At 36.2% G+C, this 24,879-nt stretch overlaps 1 protein-coding gene across 1 annotated transcript in view; it reads right to left on the bottom strand.

The window, feature by feature from the left end:
- Positions 1-22,765: 22,765 nt before the first annotated feature.
- Positions 22,766-24,879, bottom strand: part of GALNT13 (polypeptide N-acetylgalactosaminyltransferase 13) — a 663,623-nt gene continuing 661,509 nt past the window's right edge. Inside the window, exon 12 of the mRNA XM_055398323.2 lies at positions 22,766-23,049. Coding sequence (XP_055254298.1) covers positions 22,909-23,049 — 141 coding nt within the window. The 3' untranslated portion in view covers positions 22,766-22,908. The remainder of the gene's footprint in view (positions 23,050-24,879) is intronic.

Genomic DNA, 24,879 nt, shown 5'->3' with positions numbered 1-24,879 from the left:
CAACCATCTCATCCTCTGTCATCCCCTTCTCCACCTGCCCTCAATCTTTCCCAGCATCAGAGTATTTTCAAATAGTCAGTTCTTTGCATCAGGTGCCCAAAGTGTTGGAGTTTCAGATTCAGCATCAGTCCTTCCAATGAACACCCAGGACTGATCTCCTTTAGGATGGACTGGTTGGATCTCCTTGCAGTCCAAGGGACTCTCAAGAGTCTTCTCCACCACCACAGTTCAAAAGTATCAATTCTTCGCTGCTCAGCTTTCTTTACAGCCCAACTCTCACATCCATACATGACTACTGGAAAAACCATAGCCTTGACAAGACGGACCTTTGATGGCAAAGTAATGTCTCTGCTTTTTAATATGCTGTCTAGGTTGGTCATAACTTCCTTGCCAAGGAGTAAGCGTCTTTTAATTTCGTGGCTGCACTCAGCATCCGCAGCGATTTTGGAGCCCCCCAAAAAAGTCTGTCACTCTTTCCATTGTTTCCTCATCTATTTGCCATTAAGTCATGGGACTGGATGCCATGATCTTAGCTTTCTGAATGTTAAGCTTTAAGCCTACTTTTTTACTCTCCTCTTTCACTTTCATCAAGAGGCTCTTTAGTTCTTACTTTCTGCCATAAGGGTGGTGTCATCTGCATATCTTAGATTATTGGTATTTCCCCCAGCAATCTTGATTCCAGCCTGTGATTCCTCCAGCCCAGCTTTTCTCATTATATACTCTGCATGTAAGTTAAATAAGCAGGGTAACAATGTATACCCTTGACATACTCCTTTTCCTATTTGGAACCAGTCTGTTGTTCCATGTCCAGTTCTAACTGTTGCTTCCTGACCTGCATACAGGTTTCTCAAGAGGCAGGTCAGGTGGTCTGGTATTTCCACCTTTTTCAGAATTTTCCACAGTTTATTGTGATCCACACAGTCAAAGGCTTTTGCATAGTAAATAAAGCAGAAATAAATGTTTTCTGGAACTCTCTTACTGTTTCGATAATCCAGCAGATGTTGGCAATTTGATCTCCTGTTCCTCTGCCTTTTCTAAAACCAACATGAATATCTCTCTTGCTTCCTATAATATCTCCATACCTGATGCCTGATATGCAAAACAGACAGTATTTTTTGTATAGATTGATGTATTCAGTTTCTATAGGAATCACCTCCTGTCCCCAAGACAAAGGAACTAAAAATTAAGTATTAGTTACTCCTTATGAGTTGTGATAAAACCCATGCTTCTTAAAGTTGAGCTTATTAACCAAAATGAAACAAATTAATTGAATATAATCTTTAATTGTAAACTTGGTATCATTTTCATATCTAACAGAGTAGTTGTTAGGTACAGTGTCTAGATTCACATGTTTTGAACTGAAATTCTGACTTCACTGTTGTTTATGATTTGGGTTAATCACTTGAAATTTTGTGCTTTGCTTTTGTCATGTGTGATAACCAACTCTGGAAGGCAGGCAGCTTAAATGAGATTATTCATATGTAGGGTTTTGAATCAGTGCCTGATCCTTAGGAAGCTACTATCTTTATTATATCTATTTCATCTTATCCTGATAGGGAGTGGCCTCTGTTGTCCAGGAACCCCCTAGGTGGATATATAGAGGAGTCAGAGTTTATTGTGAGTTCAGAAAGAATGGGTCCACCCTAAATTAATTAGTCACTAAAGATCTAAATGCTACTTTCCCTGACTTGTTTTACCATATACTTGGAAATGGCATAAAGAATAAATATACAGAAGAAAGACTGCAAATCAGAGAGGGGAGGACTGGACACCAAGAAGGTAGTGATGCCTGTTGATCTTATTGCTTTCCTGCTTCCCTGATTTGTAGATAAGTGTGGTTTAAGTTCTCATCCCAGCACTGGCACTAATTGCTGTGGGCAACAACAAAAAACAAAGCAGAACACCAAAAATTCAGTTTTTGAGCCTCTTGCTTCCTTCTGTGAAAAAGTAAGAAATTATATGAAATAATCTCAATTCATTTTAACTCTAAAGTTGCATGATTTTATGTCTTCCTCCCACACTCTTCAGAATAGAATACTTTGACATTATTTTAATGAATATAAAAATTAAGCAAAATTTTTATTTTTGCTAATAACTACAGTATATTACAGTAAACATTTTCCCCTAATTTATAAGCAGTAAATACCAACTTGTTAGCAAGTAAATATACTTCTCAAATGGAAGCATATTAATTCTGACCATTATGATTATTTTAATTAATATTAGTATTTCTAATGCCATTAGAGCTGAAAAGTGTTGGTTGCAAAGGATTTTATATTAAATGGTAATTCTGTTTTTTGGGAAAAAACTAGCTTTGTATTTAAAAATCTTAACACTGGGTAAATCATCTTTACATTTGTGAGGATTTTTATTTTCTGAGTTTTAGTAACTCTTTTCTAATTATTGAAAATTACTTGTGGCCAGGATGAAGTTATGTTTTTGTAAATATGTAAATTGTTTTGGGAGAAGGAAATGGCAACCCACTCCAGTGTTCTTGCCTGGAGAATCCCAGGGACATAGGAACATGGCAAGCTACAGTCTGTGGGGTCGCTAGAGTCAGACACAACTTAGTGACTAAACTACTACTACTAAAATTCACATTGGAGAAGGAAATGGCAACTCACTCCAGTATTCTTGCCTGGAGAATTCCATGGACAGAGGAGCCTAGTGGGCTGCAGTCCATGGGGTCACAAAGAGTCGGACATGACTGAGTGACTAACACACACACAAACTGTTTTGGGATAGGTGTCTAGCAACATATGTCCTAAGAGCTTCAGCACTGATTATACTGAAGGAAGGTATGTTCTTTCCTTTGGAAGAGAGCATCTCTGTGGGAAATGAAGGCTTTCTTAATAATGACATAAACATAGGCTTGTTTTATTTTCACCTATCAATTTGAAAGGAATATTTTAACATTTGCAGCTGTCTCATTATTTTCTTAGTTTCAAGAAGATTCCAAATGACCTTTAGAAACATTTTGTGAAATAGTCCCTGATGCAAACTGTAGAGGAAAAAAGTGCCATGAGCAATTGGGCACAGCATGCTACTATTTGTCTGCCATTAATATACCATACAGATCTACAGCAGGAGGCAGAAGCCTAGAGGATATATTTTCCAAACATTTGCGGGGTGAAAGCTGCCCTACTCGGATGGGTATATTTGTTCAGCTGCAGCTGCCTTGGAAAACATCCCCTGATGGGGCTGTGGTGAGGAGCTCTTCCCTTTTTCAGCACCTCTTTAACTACTAGTTGGTTAACCTCTCAGAGCTCGTCTGGGTATTCTGATCTCTAACTTCTCCTTCTTTGTTCATTAATTAATTGCCCATCTGTTAGGCATAATGTTTCTGGGTGTACTGGAGAACAGAGAGCAAACCACAAAGGCACAATTACTGTCCGTAAAAGAGAGTCATCAAGGTACATTTTCTTTAGAGAAAAATAGGTTTGCAAATACCCTTTGCTAGTTACTGCTTTATTTGGAAGCTTGGTCCTGGCCACTCGTTACCTGTTACAAGGAAACTGGGAACTTGAAATTCTAGGGTAGAGTTTCCCAAACTTATTTAACCTTATAATTATGCCAGCGTTATATCATATCCCTACTAGTCTGAGCTCATGAGATAAAACTCACTAATTGATTTAAAATGACACATACTTTAACAAATTGACCACTAGAAAAAATTATCAATAGGAGGAAATAAAAATCTGAACTTTGGAGCCAAACAAAATTAATAGTAGTGACATACCTATTAAGTATTTTTTTAACCAGTAAGATTTTTTTAAGGTTTAAAAAAGCAGAAGTCTATCAGTTTTATAGTTTTGTTACAAAACATGAATTTGAAAACATTTTAAAACCAGAAGAGTGTTTTTGTTTCTTTTTAATAAATCACACATTGAATAAATATTAGAAATATTGCCAAATTTCTCACTTCAAGTGCAACACCAACATAATATTTTGTTTTCATTATATTACTCTATAATGAATGAATGTTTTCATTATAGAGTAATATATATATATAATTCTTTATAAAATATATATGCACCATTCTTTGTAAAATGATAGAGAAGGAGCAAAAGTATGAATCGTACAATTTGCAGATTTTCAAAGGGTCTTAAATTAAGCTGCTCCTTAAAACATTTCTTCACCAATAAAACACATAGAAATAAAGAGAATAATAAGATAAACTTCCATGTTCCTCTAAACAATCTTCAACAACAATAAGTTTTCTGCTCTGTTTCATTAATAATTTCCTTTATTTTCTGTGAATTGGTAGCTAGATCTAGTTGTTTAGCATCCTCTTGTATGCAATCAAGAGGCACATTGTATATTTTTGTCTAAATTTATTATAGAGATTCATCAATAGGTTCCCATAAAGCCATCTCTCTCATATATATCAAATTTTTACCCAAGGCTTTTAGCATATATTAATGGTATTGCCTAGATGCATTATTTCATTAGATATTCTAAAATAGTATCTTTGTAGTTTTAGCATGATCCTTATATTTATTAGCTTTGATTCTTACATAAAGAAGATCTTTATATTCAATTTTATGACTTTGAAAGTCCACTGAAGACAGTTAGACAGATGCTCAATTCTTCTTCCTTGCCAGTTCTCAAAATTATGGTGTAGTGCCATTGTAAACTCTTAAGGACACCAATAATTTGTGCTCTGTTTTGTCATTTTTATTTTTGTTTTGTTTTCAGAACTCATGGATTTTAACATATTGATATTTTATGATTTCAGTCCATCACAGACATTATTCTTTTTGATGCTCAAACTATCCTGTCAGTGCCAGAGGCATTAGACTCCTCTTTCTTTGATTGATTTCTTGCTTTTCTAGGTAAAAATGTATATTTCAGGTTCATCGTTTACATTTCATTCCCTTGACTCTGAATCAGCCATTTGTCCAAGGAGTCCTGGTTCCTTTCATTAGAAAGTTGCAGTAAGAGATGACAACATGATCATTAGGGATGCTTTTTGCTTCTAGGACTTTTCAGGGCACAGAGCTAAAAAATATATAAACTTTAGGAAAACAATAAATCTTGAATTCATACTCATATTTGGAATTGGTGTTACAGAGTTTTACTTAATGTGTAAAATGATTTTAAAAATATGTATATCTTTCCCCTTTCTGAAAATTTTAGAGACTAATATAACAATATTTGTTTTATGATATGTATGTATATAAAATATTTTATGTATATACAAAGTAATAGTTACCTCTATTATCAGCAAAAATTGCCTACTGAAACCATTTTAAAATCTGTGTGGTTCTTTTCAGGCCTTAGAGTATGTAAGTTTACACTTTTTATTCAGAGTATTGTTTTAGGGGAATTTTCTGATGGCTCAGTTGTGAGGATTCAGTACTTTTTCTGTCGTGGCCGTGGTTCAGTTCCTGCTCAGGGGAACTAAAATACCTTAAACCATGCAGTTCAGCCAAAAAAAAAAAAAGATTTGAAAAAATAATTTGAAATAACCCTTACATTATCTGTTTATTCCACTAAACTTATATACTTTTCACTTTATTTTTATCATTTTAATTTTAAAGGATTGTTTTGGTTTCTGTTTTTATTTAATTTTAGCTTTTTAATCAAGAAAAAATATTGACATGATTCCAGAGTCAAAACTATGAACCAAAATAGTTATGGTTCCCAGCTTCACCCTCTCCCCTTCTTACTCTTTCTTTCTGACAAAGTAACCATTTTGATTGCTTTGCAGATTATCTTTCCACTTTTAAAAATTGAAATAAGTTCACATACAGTATGTTAGTGTCAGATAAAAGCATAGTATGTTTACATAGATTACAAAATAATCACCACAAGTCTAGTAACAATCTGTCCCATACAAAGTTATTATGATATTTTTTACCATATCTGTTATGCTTTATGTTATATCTCTGTAACATTTATTTTATTGAAAAAAGAAATGGCGACCCACTCCAGTATTTTTGCCTGGAAAATTCCATGGTTACAGGAGCCTGGTGGGCGACAGCCCACAGGGTCACAAAGAGTCAGACATGAATTTGTTGTTCTGTCACTCATTGTGTCCGACTATCTGTGACTCCATGGACTGCAGCCAATAACCGGAGCACTCCAGGATGCCCTGTCCTTCTCTATCTCCCAGAGTTTTCTCGGATTCATGTCCACTGAGTTGGTGATGCCATCCAACCATCTCAACCTGTGTTGCCCTCTTCTCCCCATGCCCTCAATCAGTTTCAGCATCAGGGTATTTTCCACTGAGTCGGCTCTTCGCATCAGGTGGCCAGAGTATCAGAGCTTCAGCTTTAGTCCTTCCAATGAATATTCAGGACTGATTTCCTTTAGGATGGACTGGTTTGATCTCCTTGCAGTCCAAGGAACTCTCCAGAGTCTTCTCCAGGATCACAGTTCAAAAGCACCAATTCTTTGGCTCTCAGCCTTCTTTATGGTCCAACTCTCACATCTGTACTTGATTATTGGAAAAACCATAGTTTTGACTATGTGTCGGACCTTTGTTGGCAAAGTGATGTCTCTGCTTTTTAACACGCTGTCTAGGTTTGTCATAGCTTTTCTTCCAAGTAGCATGAGTCTTTTAAATTCATGGCTGCAGTCACTGTCCATGGTGATTTTGGAGGCTAAGAAAATAAAATCTGTCACTGTTTCCATTATTTCCCCATCTATTTGCCATGAAGTGATGGGACTGGATGCCATGATCTTTATTTTTCTAATGTTGAATTTTAAGCCAGCTTTTTCACTGTCCTCTTTCACCTTCATCAAGAGGCTCTTTAGTCCCTCTTCCCTTTCTGCCATTAGGGTGGTGTCATCTGCATGTCTGAGGTTATTGATATTTCTACCAGCAGTCCTGATTCCAGCTTGAGTATCATCCAGTCCAGCATTTCATATGTTGTACTCTGCATATAAATTAAATAAGTAGGCTGAGAGTATACAGCCTTGATGTATTCCTTCCCCAATGCTGAACCAGTTCATTGTTCTATATCCAGTTCTAACTGTTGCTTCTCGATCTACATATAGGTTTGGCAGGAAGCAAGTGAAATGGTCTGGTATTCTCATCTCTTTAAAATTTTTCCACACTTTATTGTTATCCACACTGTCAGAGGATTTAAGTGTAGTCAAAGAAGCAGAAGTACATATTTTCCTGGAATTCTCTTGCTTTTTCTATGACCCAGCAGATGTTGGCAATTTGATCTCTTGTTCCTCTGCCTTTTCTAAATCTAGCTTGTACATCTGGAAATTCTCAGTTCACATATTATTGAAGCTCAGCTTGAAGGATTTTGAGCATTACATTGCTGGCATGTGAAATGAGCGCAGTTATACAGTAGTTTAAGCATTCTTGGCTTTGCCCTTCTTTTGGAATGAAAAATGACCTTTTCCAGTTCTGTAGCCACTGCTGAGTTTTCCAAATTTGCTGGCATATTGAGTGCAGCACTTTAACAGCCTCATCTGTTAGGATTTGAAATAGCTCAGTTGGTATTTCATCACCTCCACTAACTTTGTTTGTAGTAATTCTTCCTAAGATCCCCTTGACTTCACACTCAGGGTGTCTGGCTCTAGGTGAGTGACCACACCATCATGGTTATTTGGGTCATTGAGACCTTTTTTCTATAGTTCTTCTGTGTGTTCTTACCACATTTTCTTAATATCTTCAGCTTCTGTTAGGTCTGTATCATTTCTGTTCGTTATTGTGCCCATCTTTGTGTGGAATGGTGCCTTGGTATCTCTGATTTTGTTGAAGAGATCTCTGGTCTTTCTCAATCTATTGTTTTCCTGTATTTCTTTTCATTGTTCCCTTTTCATATGTGAAATGAATCACCAGTCCAGGTTTGATGCATGATACAGGATGCTTGGGGCTGGTATACTGGGATGACCCAGAGGGATGGCATGGGGGAGTTGGGAGGGGGGTTCAAGATGGGGAACACATGTACACCTGGGGCAAATTCATGTCAATGTATGGCAAAACTAATACAACAATATAAAGTAATTAGCCTCCAATTAAAATAAATAAATTAAAAAAAATTTTTTAAAAAAGGCTTTCTTATCTCTCCTTACTCTTCTTTGGAACTCTGCATTCAGTTCGGTATATCTTTCCTTTTTTTCTTTGCCTTTCCCTTCTCTTCTTTTCTCAGCTATTTGTAAGGCGTTTTCAGACAACCATTTTACCTTCTTGCATTTTTTTTTCCTTGGGGATGGTTTTGATCATTCTCTTTTGTACAATATTTGAACCTCTGTCCCTAGTTATTCTGGAGAAGGAAAAGGCAACCCACTCCATTACTCTTGCCTGGAAAATTCCATGGACTGAGGAGCCTGGTAAGCTACAATCAGGCACTCTGTCTATCAGATCTACTCCCTTGAATCTATTTGTCACTTCCATTGTATAATCTTAAGGGATTTGATTTAGATCATACCTGAATGGTCTAGTTGTTTCTACTACTTCCTTCAATTTAAGTCTGAATTTTGCAGTAAGGAGTTCATGATCTGAGCCACAGTCAGCTCCCGGTCTTGTTTCCTGACTGTATAGAGCTTCTCCATCATTTTTGCCTGCAAAAAATATAATCAATCTGATTTTGGTATTGACCATCATGAATATGAAAGTGTCAGTCACAGTCATGTCTGACTCTTTGCGGTCCAATGGACTGTAGCCTGCCAGGCTCCTCTGTCCATAGGATTCTCCAAGCAAGAATACTCGGGTAGTTGCCATTCCGTTCTCCAGAAGATCTTTCCAACCCAGGGATCGAACCCGGGTCTTTCAAATTACAGGCAGATTCTTTACCATTTGAGCCACGAGAGAAGCAAGTATTGACCATCATATGTTTTTTTCAAATTCATGTTCTTATTTGCTTTGAGTAAGTACTCAGAAGTGAAGCTGTTGGTTCAACTATAATCTCCTCAAAATTTTCCTCATGCCCTTTTTTTTTCTCTTCTTTTTCTGGGACCCCAAAAATTCGAATGTTGGTCTGTTTGATATGGTCCCAGACATCTCTGAGACTTTCCTCAGTTCTTTTAATTTCTTTTTACTTTATTCTGCTCTTCAGAAGTTACTTCCACAATTTTATCTTCCAGCTCACTGATTCATTCCTCTGCTTCAGATATTCTTCGATTGATTCCTTCTAGAGTATTTTTAATTTCAGTAATTGAGTTGTCTCTGCATGTTTATTCTTTTATCTTTCTAGGTCTTTTTTAATTGATTCTTTCATTTTCTTCATTTTGTCTTCAAGGATTTTGGTCATCTTTACTGTCATTACTTTGAATTCTTTTTCAGGTAGTTTGCCTATTTCCTCTTCATTTATTTGGACTTCTATGTTTCTAGTTTGTTCCTTCATTTGTGCAGTATTTCTCTGCCTTTTCATTATTATTTTTTTTTTTTTAACTTACTGTGTTTGAAGTCTCCTTTTCCTCGGCTTCAAGAAAAGTTGAATTCTTTCCTTGAAGAAGGTTGAATTCTTTCTTCCTTTTGGTTTCCACCCTCCTAAGGTTGGTCCAGTCCTTTGTGTGACCTTTGTATAGGGTGAGATTTGTGCTGAGTTTTTGTTTGTTTTTCCTCTGATGGGCAAGGCTGAGTGAGGTGGTAATCCTGACCTCTGATGATTGGGTTTGTATATTTTTTTGTTTGTTTAGATGAGACATCCTGCACAGAGTGCTACTGGTGGTTGGGTGATGCCGGGTCTTGTATTCAAGTGGTTTCCTTTGTGTGAGTTCTCATTATTTGATATTCCCTAGGGTTAGCTCTGATAGTCTAGGGTCTTGGAGTCAGTGCTTCCACTCCAAAGGCTCAGGGCTTGATCTTTGACTCAGATGTTGTATCTAACTGAAGATGTGAAGTGTTGGGGTCTTCTGAGGACCACTGCCCTTGAACCTGGAGTAAAAGCTCCATCAGTCATCAGGACACTGATCCTCAGAACCTGTCTCCAGATACCTGACATGAGCAAGGCCACTGGCATGAGGGCTACGAGACAGCGGGTCACCGAGACTCAAAGAGGCAAAGTGGCGACTTGAGTGTGGATCCCTTTGTCTCCCCACATCCCAGGGTGGTCCAGCACCCACTACAGGAACTCACTCTCCCAACTCAGTTCCAAACACCTAAAGGCGAAACCTGATCTCCTCTATGTATTAATTTGGTACCTTCAACTTTTACTGAATTCTTTGAGCTCTAGTAGTTTTCTGGTGGCATCATTAAAATTTTTTATGTATAGTATCATGTCACCTATAAAAAGTGACAGGTTTACTTCTTTTTCGATTTGTAGTCCTTTTATTTTTTTTCTTCTCTGATTGGTATGGCTAGGACTTCCAAAACTATATTTAATAACAATGACAAGAATGGACACCCTTGTCTTGTTTCTGGTCTTATAGTTAATGCTTTCAGATTATCACAGTTTAGAATGACATTAGCTGGAGGTTTATCATGTGTGTGTGCTAAGTTGCTCCAGTTGTGTTTGACTGTACGATGTTATGGACTGTAACCTGCCAGGCTCCTCTGTCCAGGAGATTTTCTAGGGAAAAATACTGGAGTGGATTTTTATGCCCCCTCCAGGGATCTTCCCAACCTAGAGATTGAACCTGCATCTCTTATGTCTGCTGTGTTGGCAGACAGGTACTTTATCACTAGTACCACCTTCATGGCCTTTATTTTGTTGAGGTAGGGTCCCTCTGGGCTTCCCTGGCGTCTCAGTTGGTAAAGAATCTGCCCTAGGTGCAAGGGATCGGGATTCAAGTGGTGGGTGCTTGATGGGGCTGGAGGGTGGAGAGAAGGAGGCAATAAGGACATGAATATTACAGGCAATAAATAAGTAAATTTTATATTTTTCTAAAAAAAATTCATTGGATTACAGTAGATTTATAATGTTGTGTTCGTTTCTGCTATACAGCAAAGTAAATCAGTTATTATATGTGTGTGTGTGTATATATATGTATATATATTTAACACTATTTTGTAGTTTCTTTTCCTGTGTGTGTGCTTAGTTGCTTCAGTCGTGTCTGTTTTTTTGTGACCCTATGGATCATAGCCTCCCAGGCTATCTGCCCATGGGATTCTGCAGGCAAGAATACTGGAGTGGGTTGCCATGCCTCCTCCAGGGGATCTTCTGAACCCAGGGATTGAACTCATGTCTCTTACATCTCCTGCTTTACCACTGGTGCTACCTGGGAATCCCATATAGGACTAAAGAGTATTGAGTAGAGTTCCCTTTGCTATACAGTAGATTCTTACTAGTTATCTCTTCTATATATGGTAGTGTGTATATCTCAATCCCAATCTTCCAATTTATCCCTACCCTCCCTAACCCCCTGGTAACCATAAATTTGTTTTCTGCATCTGTAACTCTGTTTCTGTTTTGTAGATAAGTTCATTTGTTCTCTCCCCCCATTTATTACAGTTCACATATAAGCACTATCATATGATATTTGTCTGTCTGCCTTCACTTATTATGATAATCTCTAGGGTCATCTGTGTTCCTGCAAATGGCATTATTTTATTCTTATTTATGGCTGAGTAATATTCCACTGTGTATGTGTATATATATATATATGTTTATGTGTGTGTGCGCATGTTCAGTTATGTCTGACTCTTTGCAGCCCTATGGAATGTAGGCTGCCTGGCTTCTCTGTCCAAGGAATTTTCCAGGCGAGAATACTTGAGTGGGTAGCCATTTCCTCCTTCAAGCGGGGGTTTTGTGTGTGTGTGTGTGTGTGTGTGTTGGCATTTCCTCCTTCAGGGGGTATGTGTGTGCACGTGTACACGTGTGCTATATCTCTTTATCCATTCCTCTATTGATAGACATTTTTGTTGCTTCCATGTCATGGCTATTGTGAATGGTGTTTCAGTGAACATTGGGGTGCATGTATTTTTCAAAGTATGGTTTTCTCCAGATATATGCACAGGAGTGGGATTGCTGGATCATATGGTAGGTGTGTTTTTAGTTTTTAAATGAACTTTCATACGTTCTCCATAGTGGCTGTACGTATTTACATTCCCACCAATACTTCAAGAGGGTTCCCTTTGCTTCACATCTTCTTCGGCATTTATTGTTTGTAGAGTTTTTTATTATGGTCATTTGAATTGATGTGATAACCAGTTGTAGTTTTAGTATTCATTTCTCTAATAATTAGTGATGAGCATTTTTTCATGTGCTTTTTGGCCATCTGCATATTTTCATTGGAGAAATGTCTATTAGAATCTTCTGTCCACTTTTTGATTGGATAGATTTTTTATACTGAGTTGCATGAGCTGTTGTTTGTGTATTTTGGTGATGAATATGTTGGTTGCTTTGTTTGCAACTGACAATATTTTCTCCCTTTCTTAGAGCTGTCTTTTAATTTTTCTTATGGTTTTCTTTTTATGCAGAGTGTTTTAAGTTTAATTAGGTCAGAAATCTCTTGTATTCCTATACACTAACAATAAAAGATCAGAATGAGAAATCAAGGAAACAATCTAATTTACCATCATATCAAAAATTATAAAATACCTTGGAATAAACCTTCCTAAGGAGGCAAAATACCTGTACTCAGAAAACTCTTAAGATAGGAAAGAAATTAAAGATGACACAAACAGATGGAGAGATATATAATGTTCTTGGATTGGAAGAATCAATATAATCAAGATAACTGTACTACCCAATGCAGTCTACAGATTCAATGCAAGCTCTATCAAATTACCAATGGCATTTTATTTTCACAGAATTAGAACAAAAATTTTAAAATTTGTGTGGAAACACAAAAGACCACAAATAGCCAAAGCAATCTTGAAAAAGAAAAATGGATCTGGAGTAACTGGGCTTTTTGCTTTCAGGCTTGACTGCAAAGCTACAGTCATCCAAACTGCATGGTACTGCCACAAAAACAGAAATATAGATCAAGAGAACAGGGTAAAAGTCCAGAAATAATGACACTCACCTATGGTCATCTCATATATGACAAAATATTCAAGAATACACGTTGGAGGAAAGACTGTTTAATAAGTGGTGCTGGGAAAACTAGACAGCTACATGTAAAAGAATGAATTAGAGTACTCCCTTATACCACGCACAAAAATAAGCTCAAAAATGGATTGGATATCTAAATGTAAGGCTAGATATTATAAAACTCTTGGAGGAAAATAAAGGCAGAACACTCTGACATAAATTGTAGCAAGATCTTTTTAAGTCCTCCTCCTGGAGTAATGAAAATAAAAACAAAAATAAACGGGACCTGATTAAACTTAAATGCATTTGCACAGTAAAAGAAACCATAAATAAATAAGTAAAATTTATAATATGGTAACAGGTGATAAGGGTTATGGGATGAAGAAACTGAAGCAGGGTTATGGATTGGCATATCTTGATGAGAGATGAAAGGTAGGCTCTAGCGTTTAAAATGGTGCATGGGAAATCCAGTTGAGAATATAAGCTATGGCTCAGCTGATAATCTGCTACAATGCAGGAGACCTGGGTTCAATCCCTAGTTGGGAATCTCCCCTGTAGAAAGGGAATCGCTACTCACTCCAGTATTCTGACCAGGAGAATTCCTTTGACTGTACAGTCCATGGAGTCATGAAGAGTCGGACACAACTGAGTCACTTTCACTTCACTTCAAGGTGAGGGAGTTGGCATGTGGATATCTAGAAACAAGTATTCCAGGCAGAGATTCTAAATCAAAAGCACACCTAACGTGTTCAAAGAAATGGCAAGGAGAGTGATTAGGATGAACTGAACAAGGGGAAACGTTATATGGAAGGAGGTTAGGGATTTAACAGAGTAGATCATGCCGATCCTTTTAGGCTTTTACTCTGTACAAAATAAGAAGCCACTGGAGGGTTTTGAGCAGAGGAAGGACATATCTAGGTTACATTTTATATCATTATTCTGGTTCCTTGAGATAATAGATGTGGAAGAGGCAAGGTTGTAACCAATTAGAAGACTACTGCAATAATTCAGATGATGACTTGTACCAGGGTGGTAGCAGTGGGGGTGTTTAAGAAGTGATTGGACTCAGGAAATATTGTGAAGTTGGAATTAACATGATTTTCTAATAAAGGATTCGAGGAAACCAAGATTTTTAGATATTGAGCAACTGGAAGAATAGAGTTGCCATCCATTGAGATGGGAAAATCTCTTTGAATTGAACAGATTTGTAGGATGAAGTTAGGAGATCAGACTTGGATATCCTAAATTTGAGATATCTATTAGTCATCCATTGGAGATGCTGAAGCCAGGTTATGACCTGGGAATAGACACTTCATTGTAAGCAGCATAAGAGTGAAGAGAAAGTCATTCAGTTGTGTCTGACTCTTTGTGACCCCATGGACTATACAGTCCTTGGAATTCTCCAGGCCAGAAAACTGGAGTGGGTAGTCTTTCCCTTCTCCGGGGGATTTTCCCAACCCAGGGATCAAACCCAGGTCTCCCACACTGCAGGCAGATGCTTTGCCAGCTGAGCCACAAGGGAATCCCAAGCAGCATAAAGGAGGTATCCAAATTCATGTTTCTGCATGAGATCACCAAGGGAGTGAAGGTAAATAGAGAGTATGACCAAGATTGCACCTTGAAGCATTCCAGAATTAAGAGATAGGAGAAAGGAGCAAGTCTAGAAAGGACACTGAAATCAGTTGATCAGTGAGTATGAGTAAAACCAAGAAATGAAGAAAATACATATTTAAAGGGAGAGATGGTGATCTGCTGAGTCAAATGTTTCTAATTCTGCTAATGGAAACCAGAGTTTTCAAAAGCTCAGTGCATGACAAAAATGGATTCACCATTCAGTTTGGTTCATATAATTAGAGGGAAGAACTTTGAAATGCTTTTACATATGTTGTGTAACTCCATGTCATCCTTTGAAGGCCTCAAGTATACACACAGAAATCAAGGTGAGAGCTCAGGAGCTAAAAAGCACAGGTGTCATTCATCTTTGTGAGGGCTGTTTTCAGTTCTGATCTCAATCATCTAGGCGGTGTTGATACCTGAGGTTCTATTTATGTAAGTTATCACATAGTAGATGAGTATGGCTTGCTGCACTAAGTTCGTGTGTCTCAGTGACAGAAAACTGTGAAACAGATTCTTACATGATTATCTAGGTTTTCACTGCTGTTGATATTTGTCAGCAGAAATTCAGTCAACTGCCAACTGCCAACTCTTTCTGAGAGTTGAAACTGAGATTGGTAATATCCTCTGACATGTGGGAAAAAAATCACCATTGTTTTAGAAAGTGTGAGATATTAGAGATATGAATAGTGTCTGAGGAGTAGTTACTGAGGAGGAGACAGGCGAGTGCCATTGTTGAGCTTGCAATTTCATTTTGTTTCTGCCAGGTACTAAAGAAAAGCAAAACATGGTGAATTATAGAACTACTGAAACCTAAGGTTAACATGGTTTGTACTTGAAAGACGAGGTTTTTCTCTTGGACAAGGGTAACAGAAAGTAATGTAGCAGATAGAAAATAGGTATAATATGGAATCCCATCAGAAAACAGAAAGCCAAGAAGAGCCTTTTTGGATTTATTATATAAAATCTAGGCTATATTTACACTTATTGACAGTTGTAGAAAAAGTATTGGAACTTCTGAATTCATGGAAATACAGTATTTTAGGTGGTTTTTTTTTCCAGAATAAAGTTATAAAAATAGATAATATTAGAGTCCTTCCTCTCTCCTTTCCTCCCTTCTTTCTTCTACCTTAGCAAATGATACTTTGTTATTTTCTCCCTTGATTCTGTGTGTGGCTAGGGGAATGTAGGGTTGATCGTGGGAAATCACACTTCACTGTAGTGTGGGTAGCCTCCGTCCTCCCTTCCAAACTCTTGACAGACTGTCTTTCAGGGCTCTAGCACAGGATTCAAGGAACTGGGTATGATGCATCAGTTCAGTTCAGTCACTCAGTCGTGAACTGCAGCACGCCAGGCCACCCTGTCTATCACCAACTCCCAGAGCCTATCCAAACTCATGTCCATTGAGTTGGTGATGCCATCCAACCATCTCATCCTTCATTGTTCCCTTCTCCTGCCCTCAGTCTTTCCCAGCATCAGGGTCTTTTCAAATGACTCAGCTCTTTGCATCAGGTGGACAAAGTATCAGAGTTTCAGCTTCAGCATCATTCCTTCCAGTGAACATCCAGGGCTGTTCTCCTTTAGGATGGACTGGTTGGATCTCCTTGCAGTCCAAGGGACTGTCAAGAGTCTTCTCCAACACCACAGTTCAAAAGCATCAATTCTTCGGTGCTCAGCTTTCTTTACAATTCAACTGTCACATTCATACATGACTACTGGAAAAACCATAGCCTTGACTAGACGGACGTTTGTTGACAAAGTAATGTCTCTGCTTTTTAATATGCTGTCTAGGTTGGTCATAACTTTCCTTCCAAGGAGTAAGCATCTTTTAATTTCATGGCTGAAGTTACCATCTGCAGTGATTTTGGAGCCCCAGAAAATAAAGTCAGCTACCGTTTCCACAGTTTCCCCTTCTATTTGCCATGAAGTGATGGGACCAGATGCCATGATCTTAGTTTTCTGAATGTTGAGCTTTAAGCCAGCTTTTTCACTCTCCTCTTTCACTTTCATCAAGAGGCTCTTTAGTTCTTCTTCACTTTCTGCCATAAGGGTGGTGTCATCTGCATATCTGAGGTTATTGCTATTTCTCCCAACAATCTTGATTCCAGCTTGTGCTTCCTCCAGCCCAGCATTTCTCTTGATGTACTCTGCATATAAGTTAAATAAGCAGGGTGACAATATGCACCCTTGGCATACTCCTTTTCCTATTTGGAACCAGTCTGTTGTTCCATGTCCAGTTCTAACTGTTGCTTCCTGACCTGCATACAGGTTTCTCAAGAGGCAGGTCAGGTGGTCTGGTATTTCCACCTTTTTCAGAATTTTCCACAGTTTATTGTTTTCTACACATTCAAAGACTTTGGCATAGTCAATAAAACAGAAATAGATGCTTTTCTGGAAATCATACTGAAAAAATAATTTTCATAATAGCAAACATTTTAACTTTTCTGTTTCAGGTCATTTTTATAAAACAGAAAGAACTAGTTTTAAATAAAATTATAAATTGCAAAATTATACATATTTTAATGTTTCTATTTTATATATTTTTGGTATCAGAATTGGGACCGCAATATTTTTTTACTGCCAAGAGTTACCCATATTAGGCATGTGCTGTTTATTTGAATAATCTGCAAAATGGAACATAAGCTTAAAATACTGAGATTATTTGTCTACTTTAAATGCTAACAAAATTTGTTTTTAAAAAGATAATATATAACAAAGGAAAACTAAATTGGTATATTTCAATTCTATAAAAATGTATGAATGTTGAAAGTTATAGCAAAGGAACGAGTATACCTTTTGTTAATGCTTACAGTATTTGACATGCATTATTCTTTTGTTTATTATTAAAATGTTAAATTCTTTATGCACAGCCTACTTTTATAAATGTTAAAGAACTGTGTGGCAACCATATATCGAAAACAGTTTTGAAATTGTTTCTCCTTAGCTCTGGCTACACCTACTGAAAAAGCAAAAGCTCCAAATAAATTATCAAGTCCTTTTTCCCACTTGTGCTCTTTTTAGCTGACTGTACAACTGAAACAAAGCTTACATTCATTTTTACCCCAAATAAAAAGCATGAGGAACATCTCATTTTTAACCTTTATAGATACAGCCTTAGTCATCTAATTTCCCATCCTTTTTCATACTCATTAAAAACCTAATATTAAGTGATTTTTTCTACCTAGCTAAAAACAAAAGCAATATGATAACTTTATATAATGATGAAATATCATGGACATTGTCTTTATCTTAAGATAGTTAACAGAGAAGCTTTCCTGCATCACTAGTATTTCAGAAGGATTTTTTTAAAAAACAAATAGAATTAAAATTGCCTTAAGAATTTATTGAATAATATAAAGGAAAAGTTGGACAAGGATTTATACAAACTATTTAAAACACATTGCTGGTGTTCATTCAGTAGCTTAAATTCATACACTACCTTATACCTAGTAGTAGTTTGAACATAGTGTGTGCCACACCAGATGTGTTTGAGTGCTTTACAGAATAGTAGCTGACTTTATCGAGTCCATATTTTGACATATGGAGGAAAAGTGGGAAAAAGTGGTGGGTAGTGGCTGAATCCTGAAACATAGTTTTAACTGAATTTCTGCTGCCCAACTGATTGGAAATTTATTCAAGATTTGTAGATATCAGCTATGTATGCATAACAACAGATTGCGGATGATGATCCATCCATTAAGATCTTGAATTTCCTAAATTTTTCATATTTATTAAATCAGCATGCTTTATGTCTTTAAGAATTCATACAAATTTTGCCTCCTCTGAGACTAGATTTAGCATTTGTAAATAAGTTGCAAATAAAATGGTTGTGATCAGGTCACCATTTCACAAGTCAGGGGATAGCCAAAATTTTTAGTTTTTTGGCACCAATCTGTACTATGTTCTTAGCCTCTCACCGAAAGATAAAAAAAAGGTGAAATCTTTCCTGTTGTTTTTTTGTTGTATTGCTTTCTCTCTTACTTTTCCCCATTATTTATTATTAGGTTATTTCTAAGCACCATGGCAAAATTGAAATTGTGGGTTGTATTTACTACAATCCACAGAGCTCCTACTGGGATGCTTATAAGTTTCTGGTGATTACAATGCAGTCTTTCAAGCTGTGTAACCTGTAACCTCTACCCCAGTGTTTCCTCTAATAGATGGTCTAATTCTGTGTAAGCTATAGGCCAGTCTTTCTTTTACCTTGAATAAAATTATAAGGAAAATAGAAGTGAGGGGGGAGGATTCTTTTTTAGTTACTGTAGAAGAGGTTATTGTCCAATAAAACTGGAATGTTCTGTAATAATGCTGTTTCCTGTTAATCTCTTTATTTTTCCTGAAGGCCTATATTTGGCCTTTATTTATTGTTTGCAGCAGTATTTTATAGAACTAATCTTATTTAAGTATGAAAGGTAGTATTTATGTATCTAAAGAATCAGTGTACTTATCACAAAATGTTTAACAAATGTTTTTCTCATTATTGTGCCTTCTTTTTTTGAGTGCTTTTAAATTGAAGACAGTATTCTAGGTTATAGTGAAAATGATGAGCCCTGCAACACTGCTTATAGGTATGTCATCTTCGGACAAACCACATTTACACATCTGGGTCTCAGGGCTTATTATCTATCAACGGTAAACTAAGAATAGATAATCTATAAAGTCGTTTCAAAGTTTCTGTAACTGTGTTTTGTTCATAGACTTGCCCATGCAAAATAATTGCTCCTGTGAAATCATGAAAATATATATTTCTTATGAGAATTATTAGAGATTCTTATGAGAATTATGTCTTTCCTCTAGAAATAAAAATCTATGCTTTCAAATGGCCATTGAACACAATAAAAAACAAATTATTTTATCTTAACAGAGCAATTTATAGCAGTATGTTTATAAAATATCATATTTCATTTCCATAAGGCAGGGTATTTGTTCATAGAGAACAAAATATAGTCCATACATGAATATGAAGAATGTTAGGATGAAAATTATATTTAGAGACAGTTATAGAAATCCTGTCTAAATATATTACTAGACTTTAATACTTAAAATAATGTGCAAAACATATGATACAGTAGCACTTAGCAACCTTAACACACATTCTTCAATTCATTAATTCAGTAAATGTTTAAAGAATGTTTACTATGTGCCAAGAACTCTACCCAGGATATCACAGTGAAGAGGGATATCGTCCATGAAGGACCGTAAGGGCCACTGTAAGAAGTTTGGTTGAAGAAACATGAAGTCATAGGGGGGTTGTGAGCAGAGAAGTGAAACAATCAAATTTATGTTCAACAGAATGTCTATGGCTGCCGTGGACTTCCCTGGTGGCTCACCTGGTAAGGAATCCACTCAGTTCAATCCCTGAGTTCTATCCCTGGGATCCCTGGGTTGGGAAGATCCCCTCGAGGAGGGAAGGACTACCCAGTCCAGTATTCTGTCCTGGAGAATTCCCTGAACTGTATAGTCCATGGGGTCGGAAAGAGTCAGGCACGACTGAGTGACTTTCACTTCACTATGACTGTTGTATTGAAAAAAGACTATTAGGGCAAGGATTGGGAAATTTGGGAACAAAATTATACACATACTGCAATTTTGAAGGTTAGAGTTAGTGATACAGTGGCTATGGTGGCAATTCATTGGTTATGTTTCAAGTACAAAATCAAGGAATTTTGCTGAATCAAAGTTGAGAGAGAAATAGAGGAGTCAAAAGTGACTCTAGGTTTTTGATCTGAATATCTGGTAGCCTGGAAAGTGGAGTAAAAGTGTTAGTTGCTCAGTCGTGTCTGAGTCTGTACGACTCCATGGACAGTAGCCTTCCAGGCTTCTCTGCCCACTGGAATCCTGGAGTTGACATTAACTTCAGTGCATAAGACCTCAGATGAGGAAAATTAAAATAATTGAAATATATATTAGTCTAGTTCCATAGATAAAGAGTGTATTAGATTAATGCACCATGAATCCACTCCTGATTTTAATTTTCTGTATTGAATACAATAAATATTTTTGAAAAGAAAATTTAATTAGTCATTGGTTTTTGGTGGTTTGTGATATTTTATATTATTATTTTTTTGTTTGTTAGATACTCCAGTAGCATGTGCTGAAACCATCTGAGGATTCTTTGAAATTTCTTCTTTGGCATTCAAGCTCAGGCAGTTTTCCTATTTCCTGTATTTTTGTAGGACCATAATGAACTTTCAAATACTTCAAATGCTTCTGAAGTATGTCAAATACAGTTTCAGTGACATAGCTGTATTTTTGAAAACTTGTCATTGACTGTTTGTTAGATAACATATGCTTTTTGATTGACAAATCCATAATAAGGGAAACAAATTGTATAAGAGTCCTTGAATGTTTAAGCTTTTTAAGTTTAAGTAGGAATGCTGTGCAGGGATGTTTTATCATATTTTAGTCAGGGCAAGAGGAAAACAAGAGAAGTTAAAATGAAAAATGTGATTGTTAAGTCAGATCTCAGTTGACTTGTGAGGTCACTATCATATGAATTTAAGTCAGTGTTTAGCTAGCTCTTAGGTTTCCCAGCTTCCTTAGAAGTTTGGTTTAAGCAGTCGATACACTCACCAGAAAAAAATGCCCCAACATTAAAATTTTGCTTATAATTTATAATAAATTTAAAGTTTGGTAGAACCAACACAATACTGTAAAGCAGTTGTCCTTCAATTAAAAATAAATAACTTTAAAAAAATAATTGGAAACTTAGTACAAATTTCATGGATTTTTATTCCTTTTAGTATCTTCTTCTCATGTATTTTGAACACAAAGGGTCTTAAAGATGGGACAAAAATATTAGATATTCCCAGAGACTTCCAGATAAGGGATGTCTATACTTTAAAGCGTAAGCCTGAAATGCTCTTGCTAAAAGAATTTTAGCAGTTTAAAGCCAAAAGATAAGAAATGTTGGCTAAGAAAATCATACATGATTTTACTAGCCTTTAGAAACTGTACTCCTTGTCATTATAAAGCAGTGCTTGTCTGTGTGTGTTGGGGAGGCGGAGGGTGGCAGGTGGGGGGAGTCAACCTGTAGTCAACAGGTTAATTAATATTTTCTATTAGAGCTTTTTAAGAAGTGATGAGGGTCAAAGATGTGACATCCTCTACTCTAGAGGTCACTTCTTCCTTTTCCCCTACAAACCTCTACCCCAAATTTCTCTTAGCTGCTGAGTACATTTACAGTAATAAAATACATATGTAGAGCAACTTTATGGGTGTTTTAAATGGTGTCACAGATTTTTCTACTTTTTCTTATCTTCTGCTTATGTATTTTGAACACAAAGTGTTTTAAGATGGAAAAATAACATGTGAAGGTAGCTTAATTATAATTGTGTTCCTTGAGACATAATTTATGGCATTTCAATTAAAAGTTTAACTGGTATATATTGAGTTCATTCTCCCAGTGATTAAAACTTTAGATATTCTGGCACAGCAATGAAATTCTGATATTAATGCATTATTTTTTTAATATGAAATAAATTGGTCTTAGTAACTTAACTAAAATCCTAAATGCCTAAGAATTAAATATTAAGACTAATATTCTACCCTTCACCTACAATTCTCTGTAGCCTAGGAAGTCACAGTGTCTGAAGAGAAAAAGAACTATACAGTTGTGAAACAGAGTGGTTAAAGATTGAGTTTCCCAATCAATTCTGGGACCAAGCTGATTATTACACTTAGCCTGTCTTAGAAGTGATTGCAACCCAATAGAGTATCTTTTTAAATGTTTCAGCTATTGCCTTTTAACTTCATTTTGCTCCCCTCAATGCCTAGCTGGTTTCTTCTTATTTCCTGTACTTTAAATTGAATTTTCACATTCTCCTTCTCTTTTTTGTTGAAATGTGATGTTTTAATAAGACCTTATGAGATGTCAATATCTAATTTTTTTTCCTGCTACAAAATTTAGAACTGAATTTTGTACAGTGAATTTTCATTGCTCAGAAATAATTCAGTGTATGTACTTGATGTTGACAGAAATTCAGCATGTTTTCGTGAAGATCCAGTAGAAACAGAGTTTATAAAATTTCATAATGAATTTACCTTATAAGGCATTTACATTGTTTCTCTCGCCACATTATGACAAGAAAAAAACAAAAGTAACCCCACCCCCAAACTAATTCTGTGACATCATGGCAATTTTTTTTAAAGCAAACACAATTTGTTTTTTACGTTGTTCTGATGTTTAATAACAGTTTGCTGTTATTTATTCTTTTTATGTGCTTTTTAATCAGATACAAATTTTAGTAGGGAAGTAAGCAAACATTCCTAAAAATGAATTATAAACAACTGTTTTAGAATACTAAAAGGATTTTAAAACTTTCAATTCAACAAAGTTAATATTTTTCCCTAATTGAAATAATGGAAAAACATAAGTGTAGACACTTTCATGGCTTAGGGGAAATGGTCTTCAGGCCCCCAGAGTCATGTTCCTTAGCAGCCATTGTTGAGATCTGGTTCCACTACAGTCCTGCATGGTAGGCACCATTTTATCTTCTTCAGAAGGTTCATCAAGGCATTGATTACTGTTAACATGTCTCAAGGTGAGTCTCTGTAAAAGATAACCAATAATCAGTGCAACATGTTTTATCTTAAACTGTATTAGCTCATCAGATTAAATCTACTCTTTAAAATATCCTTTATTATTTTTTGGTATAAACATTGTGATGATGTTTGTAAAAGGAACTGTGCACAGGTGGCTCTGAGTTAATTATCAAACAACGTTCATTGTTATGATTCATCATTGTCTAATACACCTTTATTTGTAGATGGTTAAAGAAATTGGCTGATATTTATCATGCACTGCCAAGAATTCAGACTCCTTTGCAAAGAACCTATTTGTGAGTTGAGTTCAGTTGAAGAGTGCAAATATTAACAATCTTTTACAGAATCTTAGTTTTCTTAGGCATGTGTTATTTAGTAACCACTTGGCAAACATGCAAAGAGATGTCACTGCTGGGACTCAAATAAAACTTCAAGGGATGTTCCCATTTCAAAATACTGTGTAAGCCATAGTACCTGTGATTGTGAGACATTCATTATAGGAGAGTAATTATCATGGCAACAAAGATCTATCATACTTGATAGTGTGATCATCATATTTAGTTTGCCTTTTTAGGGATCTTAAATACCAACATCAAATAAAAATGTGATGGACATATATTTTAAAATATTATATCTATATATTTTCATAATAATATTTATTAATAAGCATCTTCTCAGTACCCAAATGCTAAAATGTAATTCCAATAATTTCATCATGTTAACAAGTCATTACATCTCTTTTGAGTTCATATTTACATTCTGATGCATATTTTTGAACTTTTAAGATAAACATTTTAAGTACACATGGCTTTACATACATAATAATGTATGCACTAATTATATACAATATCATATACTGTTCTGCTCAGTTGGTCTAGAACCATACTATATGAAAAACTCCCCAGCCAGAAGAGGTATGTTTGAATATGGAAGGTGATTTGGAAATATATCTTGAAAAAAAATGCCATATACTTTTGTTGCAAATTACCAAAATTAAAGGGAGACAAATGCTTTTTTTTTTTGAGGGGAGGGGTGGACTCTTGATGGGCTTCCCAGTGGTGCTAGTGGTAAACTGGTAAAGTGTCAATGAAGGAAACATAAGAGACGGGGGTTCAATTCCTGGGTCATGAAGATCCCCTTGAAGAGGGCACTGCAGCCCACTCCAGTATTCTTGCCCAGAGAATCCCATAGGCAGAGGAGCCTGGTAGGCTACAGTCCATAGGGTCACATATTCAGACACGACTGAAGCAACTTAGTACGGGCTCTTGATATTATATTGAAAGTTGGAAGATAAAACCTGCAGGGGGCATGCACACACAGAAAATTGGGAGAGAAACACTGCCTAGACAATTAGAATTTGCTTTGGATTAGGACTACAAACACCCTGGACTGCACTGTCCTGAGAAAAGATAGAATGGAAAATAAGCCTGTGGTAAAGGATGCTTAATAGACAACAAGCAGGAAATTAAAAGAGCAAGGCTATTAGATGTGAAGAAGATTTGAAAACTTTGGCCTTTGTTGTTGCTCTTTTCAATACATGAAGGCCATTTATACTGAAAAACAGACAAAAGAAGATAGGCAAGATAGGTGATTTATGCTTACAGTGCCAGAAATTATGTTTTTGGTTTATGAACCAACAGCCAGATTGAAAAAAGATACAAAACAGAAGCATTGTTTTTAGAAAATTTTAGTTAAAAATCAACAAAATATTTTTCATTTTTGTTACATACCTGAGGTCCTTTGTGTATATATGTCCTTTTCCAAAAAAGCCACTTACCCTTGTATGCTTCTATTAGACCCTTTTAAAAAACATGTATATGACTTTAAGGATTAGATT

This window comes from Moschus berezovskii, chromosome 2 (genome assembly GCF_049115385.1).
Source record: "Moschus berezovskii isolate FMDL1 chromosome 2, NW_MosBer_1.0, whole genome shotgun sequence".
NCBI classification, from domain to species: domain Eukaryota; kingdom Metazoa; phylum Chordata; class Mammalia; order Artiodactyla; family Moschidae; genus Moschus; species Moschus berezovskii.
This window is presented reverse-complemented; position numbering and strand designations above follow the sequence as displayed.